The sequence below is a fragment of the Chiroxiphia lanceolata genome, chromosome 29 (assembly GCF_009829145.1).
Source record: "Chiroxiphia lanceolata isolate bChiLan1 chromosome 29, bChiLan1.pri, whole genome shotgun sequence".
In the NCBI taxonomy this organism is placed as follows: domain Eukaryota; kingdom Metazoa; phylum Chordata; class Aves; order Passeriformes; family Pipridae; genus Chiroxiphia; species Chiroxiphia lanceolata.
This window is the reverse complement of record NC_045665.1, coordinates 2,526,854-2,540,998: the sequence shown is the minus strand read 5'-3', so window position 1 is coordinate 2,540,998 and position 14,145 is coordinate 2,526,854. Positions and strand designations below refer to the sequence as shown.

General features: G+C 62.3%; 2 protein-coding genes across 7 annotated transcripts; both read right to left on the bottom strand.

Annotated features, from left to right (window-relative positions):
* Positions 1 to 206: 206 nt before the first annotated feature.
* On the bottom strand, positions 207 to 12,812 carry IL6R (interleukin 6 receptor). 3 transcript variants are annotated; one of them, XM_032712929.1, is made up of 11 exons: positions 12,792 to 12,812; positions 3,603 to 3,745; positions 2,671 to 2,922; positions 2,465 to 2,588; positions 1,926 to 2,110; positions 1,686 to 1,849; positions 1,466 to 1,610; positions 1,342 to 1,385; positions 1,146 to 1,224; positions 944 to 1,052; positions 207 to 872 (listed from the first exon to the last, which is right to left on the bottom strand). In XM_032712929.1, exons 2-11 carry the CDS (start codon positions 3,694 to 3,696, stop codon positions 683 to 685), a joined length of 1,386 nt encoding a protein of 461 aa, XP_032568820.1. In that variant the 5' UTR covers positions 3,697 to 3,745; positions 12,792 to 12,812; the 3' UTR covers positions 207 to 682. The 3 variants fall into 3 exon arrangements, with proteins under 3 accessions (XP_032568820.1, XP_032568822.1, XP_032568821.1); XM_032712931.1 differs by having other exon boundaries at positions 1,155 to 1,224; XM_032712930.1 differs by having other exon boundaries at positions 1,686 to 1,846; positions 12,792 to 12,810.
* On the bottom strand, positions 3,898 to 14,106 carry LOC116799651 (phospholipid-transporting ATPase ID). 4 transcript variants are annotated; one of them, XM_032712927.1, is made up of 27 exons: positions 13,999 to 14,106; positions 13,005 to 13,063; positions 12,286 to 12,399; positions 12,013 to 12,111; positions 11,799 to 11,860; positions 11,622 to 11,694; positions 11,192 to 11,265; positions 10,963 to 11,042; positions 10,601 to 10,759; positions 10,436 to 10,524; positions 10,156 to 10,352; positions 9,272 to 9,480; positions 9,013 to 9,056; positions 8,772 to 8,937; positions 8,514 to 8,702; positions 8,206 to 8,321; positions 7,889 to 8,053; positions 7,698 to 7,809; positions 7,451 to 7,556; positions 7,180 to 7,324; positions 6,912 to 7,095; positions 6,499 to 6,722; positions 6,124 to 6,207; positions 5,697 to 5,942; positions 5,477 to 5,615; positions 5,256 to 5,386; positions 3,898 to 5,162 (listed from the first exon to the last, which is right to left on the bottom strand). In XM_032712927.1, exons 1-27 carry the CDS (start codon positions 14,027 to 14,029, stop codon positions 4,875 to 4,877), a joined length of 3,585 nt encoding a protein of 1,194 aa, XP_032568818.1. In that variant the 5' UTR covers positions 14,030 to 14,106; the 3' UTR covers positions 3,898 to 4,874. The 4 variants fall into 4 exon arrangements, with proteins under 4 accessions (XP_032568818.1, XP_032568816.1, XP_032568817.1 ...); XM_032712925.1 differs by lacking the exon at positions 13,999 to 14,106 and adding an exon at positions 13,756 to 13,862; XM_032712926.1 differs by lacking the exon at positions 13,999 to 14,106 and adding an exon at positions 13,756 to 13,862 and having other exon boundaries at positions 11,192 to 11,262.
* Between the last annotated feature and the right edge of the window lie 39 nt (positions 14,107 to 14,145).

Below are 14,145 nucleotides of genomic sequence, written 5' to 3'. Positions count from 1 at the left end.
CAGCCTGGGAGGCACTGGAGGTACAGGAGCAGTGGGGTACACAGTGCAGTTGGGGTACACAGTGCAGTTGGGGGGCACAGCAAGGCAGAGGGTGCATGGACTGGGGCTACACAGCCCACTCTCACCTCCCCACACTGGAGTCACTCCCAGGCAAGGGGGCGCTGCAGTGATCCCTCCATTACTCCCCCCCACGGCATCCATTCCGGTACAAATCCAAAGCATTTATTGGAGTCACATTGTCTTATTTCCCCAACATATGCTTTAAAAAGGAGCCCCGGGGGGGTCAGAGCAGAAGTATGAGGCTGATCCAACCAGGCCCCCCCCTCCCTCCCTGACCCCCTGTGGCACTGCAGGGACTAGGCCCTTCCCCTGGGATCCTCAAACCTGACCCCGGGCCGGCTCCCACGCTCCGGCACAGCCGTGTTTCCAGTGCTGCCACCACTGGCCATCCCAGCTTAGCCATGGCTCTGAAGGTGCCCTCCAGGACCCAGTTTGGGGCTCCCCTCCAACTGCTTCTCCACAGGGGTGGCACTGATTCCCCTCCTCAGAGGCTGCTCCCAGCCACAGAGCCACCGGATAGTGGGGGGAGCTGCTCCCAGAGCCACATCACAGCCTTGGGAATCCTGGGGCGAGCAACCCCCACCTGACCCCCAAAGCACCTGCCAGCACATTCAGCCCCTGGCTACTGCCTTGAGGAGGAATAGTCCAAGTGGGTGACATGGAGCATTCCAGGGGCCTTGGGGGTGGGGCATGAGAGCAGGGGGGTGTCACTGACTGGGGGACTAGGGAGGCCCAGGGGGACCAGCATATGCTGCCCCTCGCCCTCCGGCTTGGTCCCCCGCTGCCTGCCTGTCCACCACATCTGCCTGTACCTGCAAGGGCAGAGAGTCTGGGTCAGGGGGGCCAGACAGAGCCCCCTGGCCAGGCACCCCGCAGCACTCACCTCACCACGATGCCAACAAAGAGGGCAATGCCCAGGAGCAGGCTCCCCCCAGCCACCAGGAAGGCATAGGGGGATGCCACAGGGTGGGCACTGGGTTCCATGACAGACCCTGACACAGAGAGAACGGATGGGCTCACTGCATGGATGGGAGACCTGGGTGGTGTCCCAGACCCCCACCCCCAACCCAGGAACCCCTCCTCACCATCAGCACCATCAGCACGGTCCTCCCAGAAGAGCTCTGGGGGCAGTGTCACCTCATAGCTGTCATCTTCCATGGGGAACTGCAAAAGAAAGCAGGGGTGCACAATGGGATGGGGCAGCCCCCACGCCCTTGGTATCCCCTTGTCCCACATGGGGACAGGAGTATGTGGTAGCCCCCAGGGCTGAGGCCATCCCACCTGTGAGCTGAAAGGTCCCTTTTCAGAGGTGAAGTCCCTGGGGTCTGCAAGACAAGAGGCGAGTATGAGGCTGGGGCACCCCACACAGAGCCTCCACCCTCAGGGCTCTGTGTCCCACTCATACCTGTCCAGGGGGTGCCCACAGCCTCCCGACTCCACTCGCTCCATGCGCCATGGCCAAACTCATCCTGCGCCCTCACCTGCACCACGTGCTTCGTCCCCCGCCACGCATCACGAATGTCCAGCCACGTTGTCATCACCTGATCCACCTAGAGGGGACACGGGGCTGGGGACAGCCTGGACAGGGACCAGCAACAGCTGGATTCTAGGGAGAGGGGTCTCACCTCCATGAAGGCTGGGGCAGGCTCAGGGCGGTAGCGGACCTGGAAGCGGAGCCAGTAGAAACGGGGGTCCCAGGACAAGGGGTAGGACCAGTTGACCCGCAGTCGCTGAGGCGCCTTCTCCAGCGCCTCCACCGTCACATTGAGGGGGGGATCAGGCTTCACTGCTGGGGAAGGGGGCGCTCAGGGCCTGGCACTGTGCCCTCGGCCACCCCAGCCCCCAGCAAGAGGGACAGCACTCACGGACACCGCTGAGGGTGATGATCTTGTCTTCGCCGGCCAAGCCACTGGCGCTGTTGCTGACACATGTGGACACCACAAGGTGTTTGGTGTCCTCGGTGCCAGGTGGCACCTTCACCCGGCAAACAAACTTCCGTGCCTTGGAGAAGTAGCGGCACCGCTGCTCTGTGGCGTTCTCAGCCGTGAACCTGTGGGGCCACAGCTCAGTGGGGGCTGCAGCACGCACCAAACCAGGCATGGGGCAGCTGCAGGGGATGCATCCTATGCTGTGGAGTCCCAGGCAGCACAGGGGAAAGGCTCTGTGGGGAGGGAAATGTTCCGTGCCATGGGGTCCTAGGTAACATGAGGGAAGGGGTCAGTGGGGAAGGAACACATTCCATGCTGTGGGGTCCCAGCTCCCAGTAGCTGCTAGGGAAAGGGTCTGAGGGGAGGGAAGCATCTTGAGCCGTGGCATTCCAGATGGCACTGGGGGAAGGGTCCATGGGGACACGTTCTGTGCTGTGGGGTCCTAGCCCATGGTGGATGCAGCAACAGTGGCTCACCTACGCTTCACCCAGAGCATTGCCCGTGTCCCCGGGGATGGCTTCGTCTGCTGTGGCCACTCGCACAGGACATCCTTGTCATGGCTCCGTCGGTAGCAGGACACTCGAGGGGTTTCGGGGGGCTCTGCAAAGCAAGGAGGTGCTGAAGGACAGGGGCCATAGCGGGCAATGCTGCCAGGGACATCCCTACCCCGGTGTGGACCCACCTTCTACCAGCAGCTGCAGGGAGCGCAGCAGGCGGTTCCCCACAGAGCAGATGTAGCGCCCCGAGTCCTCGTAGCGCAGCCACCGCAGGAGCAGCACGTTGCCCTCCGCTAGCCGCCGTCCACGGCCCCCCGGCACTGCTGCTCCCTGCTCCTCCACCTGCCACCACACTGTGACATTTGCGGGCACCTCGTCCCCGCAGATCAAAGTGATGTTGGCTCCCAGGCGGCCCAACACCACGTCCTGTGACAGTCCTGTGAGGGCAAGAGGGGGTCAGGTGATCAAGATGAGACCTCGAGTGCAGTGAGTGTCCCCAGATGAGGGGGGCACCCCATCATCTGCTCCCCACGTCCAGTGGCTGCTCAGGGTCAAGGCACTGAGCTGGAGAGAGAGGCAGCAGTTCCCCACGGAGTGGGGCACCAGACCACCGTCACCGCCGTAGGGACGGGCACCGCGGCATCAAACGCGGTGTGTATTGAGGGGTCTGGCGATGGAGAGTACGGCTCAGGGAGGTGGCAGACCGGGGCGGGTAGTGCCGGAGGGGTTAAGCGGCAGCGCTGGCTGGCGGCCCCAGTCAGGCCTGAGCTCCCTCCAAAGGTCAACGGCCGGCGTGGACCTGCTGTTCCCTTCGGCTCCTGCTGCTGGGAACGCACCCTGCACCCAGGACACAGCACCCAGGACACACCATAGGGCATCCAGCACCCACCCAGCACCAGGACACAGCACTCAGGACACAGTCCCCCAGCCCCAGCATCCACCTTAACCCCCCTCTCCAACACCCCCAAGGGTGCCTGGTATTCCCACCCGCCAGGCTCCTGCGGGGCAGGTAGGGAACCGCATGTGTCTCCTCGCCGTGTCCGGACCCGTGAGGCCCCGGTACCCGGAGAGGGTCGGGTTCTCCACCCCCACCCTGCACGGTGCCGGTAGTACTCACCGGAGGGGCCACAGGGCCGCCCGGCGGCGGCGAACTGGAGGAGGAGAAGGAGGAGGAGGCGGGGGAGGAGGAGCGGCCCCGACGGCCTCGCCATGCGCCCGGTCCCGGACAGAAAAACATCAGCGGGGCCGCCGGTGCCCGCGCTTGTGAAACCGGGCGGAGGGGCGGGGGCGGCACGTGCGCCCGGGGGGGCGGGGACAGCGGCACCGGGGGGCGGACCGAGCCGCCACCGCCCCCTCCCATCCCCAGATCCTCCCCCGGTATTCCACCGGACACAGGACACGGCAGAAGCTACTCAGAATATTATTTTCTTTTTTAAATAAAAAAAAAAAAGCTGGCTTTTGGTTCTTTTTTTTCTCAGTGGAGCCATAAAATGATACAATTCCGCCACACAGAAACGAGTAATAAATTATCCACCCCTCCACCGAAATAACCCCAAACAGCCCCTAAACCCCCTCCAGACCTCACCAACACCCGCCTCAACAGGCTCATCTTTGGTATTGCGTCCCCGGGACCCCAACACCCCCGGAGACCCCTGGGGGATCCCCCAGTGCCCACCCACAGCCCAGGAGCGCTCAGTCCCGCGGGAGCTGGCAAGGAGGAGGGAGGAAGCAGAGGCCGAGGGTTGCGCAAGACCCCGCGTGGGAGTGAATCACGGCAGCCGCCAACACCCCAGTCCCTGTAGCACGGGAACGCTTCCCCTTTCCCACCCGGCACCCGCTGTCCTGCTGTACCCCGAGGTGGAGGGACAAGGAGGGTGACCTTCCTCCCCTCCTCGTTGTCTCCTACCCAACTGGACAAGAAACAAGTCGCTCTGTAAACTCGGAGGGCTTTTCCTTCCTTTTTTTTTTTTGGTTGCTATTTTTTTTTTGGTTGCTATTTTTTTGTGGGTGTTTTTTTCCTTTGTTTATATAAAAAGAAGACACGTGGGTGAGGGATGGCGAGGGGGCCACAGGCCCCCCAGGCCCCTCCACCTCTGGCATGGATACATTCGTGTGTGATGGGGCACTTGCACTCTGTGGAAGTGAATACTGACAGAGGAGTGAATGGGGGATGAGGTCAGTCTGTCTGTCCATTCGCTCCAGGGAGGGAAAGAGTATATTTTTTGGCTACAGTGTGATAGTCCAGACTCCTCCAAACCTCAGCATTGATGCCCACACGACCTCTGCTCCCACCATGGGACCCTCTCGATGAAGGGCTTTGCCCTCCCCAGAGTCAGGGGGAGAGGAAGGGGGGCCTCGGCTGCACTGGAGGGGATGTGACCCTCCACCCTCACACCTTGAGGGTCTTGTCAGCTGTGCCACTGGGACTGCCAGCACCGCTGCCCTCACTGCTCTTCTTCTTCCACAGTGTCTCGATCCAGCTGGTGCTGGGGCGGGAGGCAAAGCTAGAGAGCGCCAAGGAGCTGAGCCGCATGTTCTTGCCGGACATGATTAGCTCTCCGAATCCCTCCTGGTGGGAGAAGGCGTAGCCGGAGCGGCGTGAGCCCACATGCCCTGCGTGCCGCACGCACCGGTGCTGCGTCTTCTGCTTCTTCCGAACCAGCTGAGTGTAGCGCACCTGGGACACAGGGACAGGGTCAGGGACCCGTGGAGACATCTGGCCCCAGGGAGAGGGCCCCACGTCCCCGTCCCTATGGCCACGCACTCTCACCGTGTCCGAGAGTTCAGGTTTCAGGTCCAGCTTGAGGAAGCGAAAGGCCACAACAGGCATGATGCAGACCACAGTGGTGAGGGCGATGGTCAGCCAGACTGTGGGCTGGGCTAGCGTATTCTGTGCGTTGCCTGTGGGGGGGAGCATGAGTCCAGCGAGAGCCAGGCTGGGGCAGCACCCTGCTGGGGTTGGGGGCATAGGGCAGCCCTCCAGGGACTCACCCACGAAGCGGAACTGGTTGGGGAACATTCGGAAGAGGCCGTCACTGTGCATGGTGAAGAGGATAGCGAAGTAGGCGGCCAGGCTACCCCAGATGAAGAAGTGGTTGATGGCTGTCCAGAATCCCGTGTCCAGCCCAATCTGGAGGGATGCAGGAGGAAGCAGGGCAAGGGGATGCCCAAGGTGCCTCAAGGGACTGGGGCTGAGCAGCCACATCCCTACCTGCACACTGACAACAATCACAAGGGAGGTGGCAACGGTGACGGCAAAGGACTGGTAGTCAGCCAGCTGGGCACCGTCGTCACGGGTGGCATCAGCGAAGACGCCGTAGGGGATGAAGAACATGAGGACGGATGTGTAGATGCCCTGGGCGATGCAGATGAAGAACTCCCGCTTGTTGAAGAGCAGGTTCAGCTGCCCAGGCTCGTAGAGCTTGGGGTACTCCATGCTCCGCTGCTCTGGCACATCCTGGGGGAACAGGATGCTCTGGGCACCTCCCTTTAGTTGCAGGCAGGCTATGGTCCACAGAGGGACAAGGACAGCCTGGCCTGGGCACCCAGACAGCCCTTCTTCCCACAAGAGGGGCACAAAGGGGAGTAGGGCCAGCTCCTCACACACCCACGGACCCTCTCACTGCTCCCCGCCATACCTGGTCAAAGACACCCATGGCAAGCACGGGCAGCGACGTGTAGACAATGTTGTACAGTGTGATGAAGTACTGGTCATACACGGTCTGCATGGAACAGAGCGCTCAGGGGGGCATGATACCTGCCCACCCTGTGCCCCACCCAGCCCCAAAGTCCATGTGCCCACACTTGCAGGGACAGGAGAGCCGCCTCCAGCCCCCTGGGGTTGCCCACCCTGACATGGGCTCCTCGCACCCACTACACGCTGGATCCTGGGCTGTGCCTGCTGGCTCAGGATGAGTCCCTAGGGGACCTCAAGGATCAGGACCTGCTTTTGAGCCAAGGGGTCCTGCAGGCAAACCCTCTCCAGCTCTGAGTGTGAGAAGCCACCAACTCACCTGTGCCGAGAAGCCGCAGAAGAAGCCAAACCAGAAGTGGACCATGGTGAAGGCGAAGTTCTTGTAGAAGAAGTAGCAAAGGAACTTGCACATGCGCAGGTAGGACCAGCGCCCGTGCACCAGGAGAAGGCGCTGCAGGAACTTGAACTGGGAGAAGGAGTAGTCAGAGGCCAGCACGGCCTGGATGCCCTCCTGCCCGCTGATGCCCACCCCAATATGGGCAGCTGCAGAAGAAAGAGAGACTGGAGTGAGGAGGGGGCTGCCAGGAGCACAGGGTACAAGAGTGGCAACCCCAGCACAGGGACTGTGTTCCTTTGGGGCACAGAAGGGTGAGGACAGAGGCTGCCATAGGCCTCAGGGTGGTGCAAGGGGGGCCCTGTCCCTCCCATGGTCCCCCAGACCCCATGCCTTACTCTTGATCATGTTGACATCATTGGCCCCATCCCCAATGGCCAAGGTCACAGCTTTCTTGTACTTCTTCACCAGCTCCACCACCTGGGCTTTCTGCAAGGGTGTGACACGGCAGCATATAACAGCCTTGCAGGCACACGCTGTCTCCAGGAATTCCACCTCCATGTCTGCCTCCAGCGCGTGGGCCTGCAAGGAGAGCAGGGGACAGTGAGGTCAGAGCCCGCAGCCGGGCACAGGGCCCTGTCCTGCCTGCTGCTCCCAGGGCCCTACCAGGCTGTGCCCATTGATGACCAGGGCATATTCGCCTGCAATGGCTTCCAGCACAGAAGTGAGCTTGGAGGAGGAGAGTTTCTCCTCGTAGGAGAAGCCATTGCCCACAGAGCGCGATGCATCCATCATTTTCTCTCGGGCTTTTCTGAGGAGAGAGGAGGGATGGGGGCCATGGGGCCCCGACTCAGGGCCCTTTCATATCTCCAGCTCCCCCAGTTGTAGCTGTGCCCCAAACTAGCTGCATGTGTGTCCTCTGCCCCCCGACCCTCACCTGAGCTCCTCTCGCACCTCCAGCACAGTGTGGCCTGTGACCACGAACACCTCTGTCATGTCATCTGTCAGCATCTTGCAGGAGTAGCCAATGTTCACAGCTGTTTCTGGGGACAGGAAATCAGGGGATGAGCCAGGGTCGGCTCAGGAGAGAGTGTCCATCCCACCAGCCCCCAGGCAGGTGGGATCCAGCCCCCAAACGTCCTCATCTCCAGCCAGACCCAGACCCTGCCCCAGCCATGCCTCACCCTGCTTGTCCCCCGTCAGCACCCAGATCTTGATGTTGGCCAGCGTCAGAATGGCGATAGTTTCGGGGACCCCCTGCTGCAGTTTGTCCTCAATGGCTGTTGCTCCGAGCAGCTGGGGGACCCAAACAGGCAGGAGGTAACCAGGGACTGCCCCCAGCCACCATCCACTCCTCAGTCCCCAGCCCACCTACCATCATATCATGCTCCACCTCGTCGTAGAGCCGAGCCAGGCGATCCTCACGGGCCTCAGAGGCACTGCCAGCCCAGCGCAGACGCTCCGACCAGTCCCTGTAGTAGCTCTCCTCCAGGTCTTTGTAAGCCAGCACCAGCGTCCGCAGCCCCTCGGCAGCATACTCCTGCAAGTGGTCAGAGCTGGGAGTGCTGGCAGACCCTGACGGTGTCCCCAGACCCCGACGGTGTTCCTAGGACAGGGCACAAGCATGGCTCGGTGCTCCTGGGCAGCCACTCTTCCCTCCCCACCCTGCCCCCAGGACTCTGCCCCACACACATTGAGGTGGTCGGCGGTGACGCTGGTCAGGTCGTGGTTGACAGGGTGCAGCCGCTCCAGAAGGATGGTGTCAGCGCCTTTGCAGTACAGCCGGATCCTGCCCTCAGGGCAGCGGACTACAGAGTGCAGGGGACAGGATGCCTGGCTTAGGGGTGAAGGAGCAGGTCCCGCTCTGACCCCCCAGCCATCACCCAACAGTCACATCCCCGTTAGCGTGGGACTGGTCCCCCAGCACACCGCACCGAGCCCCGCACCACAACCCCACGCAGCCTTCCCAGTCCCTGTGCCACACACACCCAGCACCTCACCGATGACAGACATGCGCTTGCGGACGTTGTTGAAGTCCAGGATGGCCAGCAGCTGGTAGGTGATGGCTTGACCCAGCTCGTGCACCGTGATGGTCTTGGGTGTGCGGAACCGGAAAACGAAGCCAAAGTTTCTGGCAGCCGTGACCAGCGCTCCCTCGTCCGGGGACTGTGCCTTGTACAAGAGCTCCCCTGGGGACAGCACGGGGGTCAGTGCCAGTGTCCCACGCCCCACAGGGACAGGTCCTGCCCCACGCCCACCTTCGCTCTTCTCCTCGGACATGACGGTGTGGCAGAGCGAGAGCAGGCGGAAGAACTCGTGCACGTGGGGGTCTCCCAGCTTGACGGCTTCCAGCAGGCTGGGGTCCCAGAACTGGAACCGCGGGTCCGCCAGTGGGTTGAAGGAGAAGTTGACTGGCTCTGGCCCCTGGTGGGGGCAGGGACAGGGTTACTCCCCTGTGGCACGTGGCGTGGGCAGACACCAACCTGGCGGCATCCTCACCTCTCCCAGCTCCGCCTTGTGACCCAGCACATCCTGCATGTCACCTGTGAACCAGGGTATGGAGTTAACCACGACAGGAACCCAACGCTGCTGCCCCACCAGCAGGCACATCCACGGGGGCCACGGGACAGCAGTAGCCCCACAATGCTCCAGTTGAGCCCTCTTGTCCCCTGGCTGCCCCAAAAGGTCTGCAGGAGAGGAGTCAGTGCACCCCCACCCTGAGGGCAGCCCCAGCATGCTCCAAGCAACCAGCGCTCACCGTAGCTGTGCCCGTTCACAGAGCACTTGCTGAAGACCATGATGTTCTGGGTGAGGGTGCCAGTCTTGTCAGAGAAGATGTACTCCACCTGCCCCAGCTCCTCATTGAGGGTGGTGGTCCGGGCCTCAGCTGGCGTCCGGCGCTTGGCACAGTACATCTTCTTGTCCCAGTTGATGAAGTAGCTGTGCCCAAGCCGGATCACCTCCACGCTGTGAGGGGCATGGCCGGGTGTCACTGGGGCAGGGCAGCACACTGTGCTGAGCCAGTGACGGGCACACACACCCCCATCCCAGACCCTCAGTGCTCGGGACACCCCGGCACCCAGGGTGCCCTTCCCCAGGGCTGGCCCGCACCCGCTCCTACCAACAGCCACCGCCAAGACAGGGCCTGGCACCAAGAGGGTAGCCCATTGGGCTCCCCAGGCACCTCACATACCTACGCACCCCAAACGCCCTCCCCAGCCCCCAGGGCAGACAGCAATGAGCTAGTGGGAGGGGTGGGGGTGACACGTTCTTACCTCGGGGCTAAGGGTGACAGAACCCATGCTGGGGAACGAAAAGAGAGAGAAATTAAAAGAGAGAGAGAAGGGGACTGTACAGGAGCCTGGGAGCTGTAGGAGGGCAGAGCAAAATAACCAGCGTGCAGCCAGGGTAGAGAGAGACGAGCAGCCAGACACACACAGCCGGGAGAACCCCGAGGGACCCGTGGGGTCTCAGGTCTTGGGGTGTCCCTGAAGGCAGACATGACCTGTCACCAAGACAGCAGCCCACACCCACCCCGAACACACAGGTCTGCTTATGGGTCTCCATCCCTGTGTTCCCCCCCCAGAGGGCACCCCTAATTCCTCACACACACCCAACCCAGCCCCTCGGCCCCTGCCCTACCTCACGTAGAGTGAGATGGGCACCACAGTGTTGAGGATGATGATGTAAGACCAGAAGGAGAGGAAGCCAGAGAAGAAGGCACTGTGCACCCCCTCGTCCCAGGGCAAGTAGATCTGGAAGCAGACGCCCACCTCGTGCTCCCAGATGGCATTGCCAATGGCCAGGATCACTCCCATGCACACCAGAAACCCAAAGATCTGGGGATAGGACAGGACAGGACAGGACATCAGAGCCCTGACTGGGCCAGAGGCAGGGCCCCCAAGATCTGCCTTCTGCATACCCAGAGCACCAGTGTGTTCATCAGCCGGTCAATGCTCGTCCGCTTAAACTTGGTCCGGCCACTGTTCTGCATCAGTTTCGTGTCGGGCCCTGGGGAGCAGGAAGGCATCAGGGGGGTCTCTTCCTCCCCTCTGTGCAGTGCAGTTGCGCTGCTGCCTCAGCCTACCTGCAAAGATGACGAGGCCAAAGCACCACTCGGTGTTGCGCAGGACACAGCCTCGCAGCAGCATGTTCTGGTTGCTCAGGGGGTACTTGTTCTCCTTCCAGTACAGTGTCCCACTAAACTTGTCAAGCTTGTTGTTGGGGGGTTCACAGACCACCTCACCTGGGTGCAGGGGATAGCTCAGCTGGGCCTTGCCTTCTTCACATGGCCAGCTGCATCCAGTGCCCCAGCACCATCCCAGGCGCCCCAGAGATCTGCTTCAAGCCGCAGGACAATGCCGTGTGGCTGATCCTGGTTTCTCCAGGGTGGTGGAGGAAGGAACGTGGGGGCTGCCCCGTGGCAGAGGGCTGGTCGCGGGCACTCACCGTCAAAGCGAGCCAGCTTGCTGGTGTCCCTCAGCTCTGCGGTGACAGGTATGGCCTGGCGCACCTTCATGTTGGTCTCTCTGCAGGCAAGGAGGCACCACATTAGGGACAGCCTGGTAGGGAGGGCCTTGGCAGGTGCTGCCTGGCAGCTCCCACTCTGCCCACAGCCCACTCTCTCACTCCCAGCTCCTGCCTTCCCCGGCCCTGCAAGGTGAGCAGGGGCACCCACCCATCCAGCTCTGCAGTCTCTATGTAGCACAACCCATGGGGTTCGCTGCTGGAGAGGAGAAGGAGGTCGGCCTGCTGGGAGAGACACGTGAAGGGTTGTGCCGACACCAGGGCTCCATGACACCCTCCCCAGGGAAGCTCCTGGCCCCTGGATGTCAGCAGGGTCCCTGAAGCCTCTGCAAAGTCTGTCCCCAGCCCATCCCTTGCACCCAGGCCTTGCCATCATTGCCCCAAACACCCAGATTCCCAGAGTCCAAACAAGGCTCCGACTCTCCAACCTAAACACAGCTTCCAGGATGAGAAGTCCCTGATGTCCCCACCCCAGGAGGTGATGGAGGAGCACAAAGGCAAAGTGGGTGCAGCACCATGTCATTATTCAATCCCTATATGCCACCCAGCTGGGACCATCCTCATCTCAGGGCCGCACTCACCGCCACAAACTGGTTATTCTCCAACTTGATGATGTCTCCAACACGTACATTCATCCACTGCTCCTGCCGGAGGCTGTGCAGGGACAGTGGACTGGAATCAGGCCCTGCCCACTGCCCTGTACCACATCCCGCAGGGCCCCGGCCCCCTCCCCACTGTCCCATCCCTGTGACACTCACACTCCACCGATCAGCACCTGAGACTGCCGGTTGTTCACCTGGTTGTCGCTTTTATGGCGGAACTGGAAGTGGGGGGAAGAGACAGCAGCATCAGCTCCTTGGGGAGGGGCTCCTGTGTCCCCCCCACCCTCGCAAATGCCACGGCCCTGCACCCTCACACCAGCGTCCCAACCCCCCGCCCAGCATGCAGAGGGGAATGGGGGAAACCACTCACATAGTCATCAGTGGCATCTTTGACAGCTGTGATGGTTAAGACAAGAACCAAAGGCACGATGGTGGTGAACCAGGAGAGCGAAGAGATCTGTGGGATCAGCTGGGGACAGGGAGCAGGAATTACAGGAGAACTGGCCAGCCCCAGGCCCATGCTGCCCCTGCTCAAGGGTGCCAAACCTCCACTATTCCAAGGAGTGGGCGTGCCTGGAGCCCTCCTGGATGCCCAGGTAGGGAAGGAGAGTGTGAGGAGCTCTGCCTGCCCCCCAGCACTCACCTGCAGGATGAGGAGGAAGAGGAAATAGGTGTTGGCTACTTCCTGGAACTGCTCAAAGAGGTTGACAGGCAGGAAGGTGACAATGTTGTACTTTGAGGTCTTGATGCAGTTGCTCTGGGGACGGATGGGGCAAGAAGGCAGTTCACAGGCTGTCGAGGCCCCATAACCCCCACCCTTGCTCTGGAGGGCAGGGCTGTGGCTCACTGTGCTCTTTGGGGGGCTCTGGGCAGCAGCCTGGACTCCCAGCTCCTGTCCCTGCACTACCTCTGGCACCTTCCTTGGGAAGCTGATTCCTCTGCCTTGGTCACCAGACAGGGCCCAGCCTCCTCCAGCAGTGCTCTGCAAGGGTGACCCCAACCCAGACCCCCTGCATTCCTCTCTGCAACCAGCCTTGGAACAGCCAGGGATAACCTACAGCTTTAGGGGGAGGCCAAGGTGAGTGCTGTCCCTCCCCCAGCACCTTTGGAAGCTGGTCCATAAGGGATGAGGGGCTGAACCCTTCACACAGAGCACACTGTGACCCCTAGCCCCACAGCTCCCTTGCCATTAATGTCATCAGCACAAATTTCTCAGGGACAAATATCTATTTTTTTGTCATAACAATAGATATGTCATAACATATCTATTTTTTTGTCATGACCTGTGGGTGACTCAGGCCCCAGCCCCCACAAACTTGCCCAAACACCCCTGGGAGGGGTTTCAGCTCCCTTCTCACTCACCGCGTACTGGAACTTCTCGTTGTACTCCCGCGCGTTGGCTCGCACTCGCCGCTCCTCTTCTGCAACAGAGCGTCCCATCAGTCCTGTGCACCCTGACACCCCCTGAACCCCGACCGGCCCTGCATTCTGACACCCCCCGCACCCCAACCCCCCTTCCACCCTGACACCCCCTGCACCCCAACCACCCCTGCACCCTGAGAGCCTGCCAAGCCAGTCCCAAAGACCCAGAACCCAGGGAACAGAGAAGCTTCCCAGCTGTGGCCCATGCCAGGACCTGTACTCCTGCACCTGCAGAATCCCAGTGCTGCTTATCTGTACTCCCCACCAGCAAAACCTGCACCCCCAGGCCCCCCAAGCCTGCACCCTAGACCTCTGCTTATTTGCATCCCCAGAGCCCCAGATTCTGCACCCCCCCCATGTCTTGTTTGTCTGCTCCTCCAGCTCGGCACTGCCAGGGTGCCAGACCCTTCCAGCCCTGCACCCCCAGGATGCATCTCTGCACCCCCAGCCCTGCTGATCTGCAACCCCACAACCTCAGTTTAGAACATCCAGATTCTGCACCCCTAGACCGCATCTCTGCTCTCCCAGACACCCAGACCTGCTCAGCTGCACCTCTGGATCCACAGCCCTGCAGCCCTAGCCCCCCAGATTCCACATCCCCAGACCTGCCCAGTCCTGCTTGGCCGCATCCCTGCACCCCTATCCCTGCACCCCCAATTCTGCTCCTCCGCGGTGCCCATGCCGCACCCACCCGGCCCGCCGCGGACGCGGACCCGCGGCCACTTCTCGGGCATCTCCCGGGGCACCGTCATGGCCCGGCCCCGGCCCAGCCCGGCCCGGCCCGCCCCGCCGCTGCCGGCCCGGGCCCGCCCCGCCGCGTTACCGGGGCAACGGCCACACCGGGGCCTACTGGGGCCCGACTGGGCCCCGCCGCGGCCTCCCCGGGCCCCGCCGCGGCCTCCCCGGGCCCCACCGCGCCTCCGGCCCCGCTCACCCGGGGCCCGGCGGGCCGCGCACCGCTCCATGTCCCGCGGCCCCGCAGCCCATGGGGAACGGGCGGGCGGGCCGGGCCGGGCCGGGACCGGTTCCGCTGCCGCCGCCTCAGCTCCCCATGGCCGCGGCGGCGCCGGGCGGCGGCGGA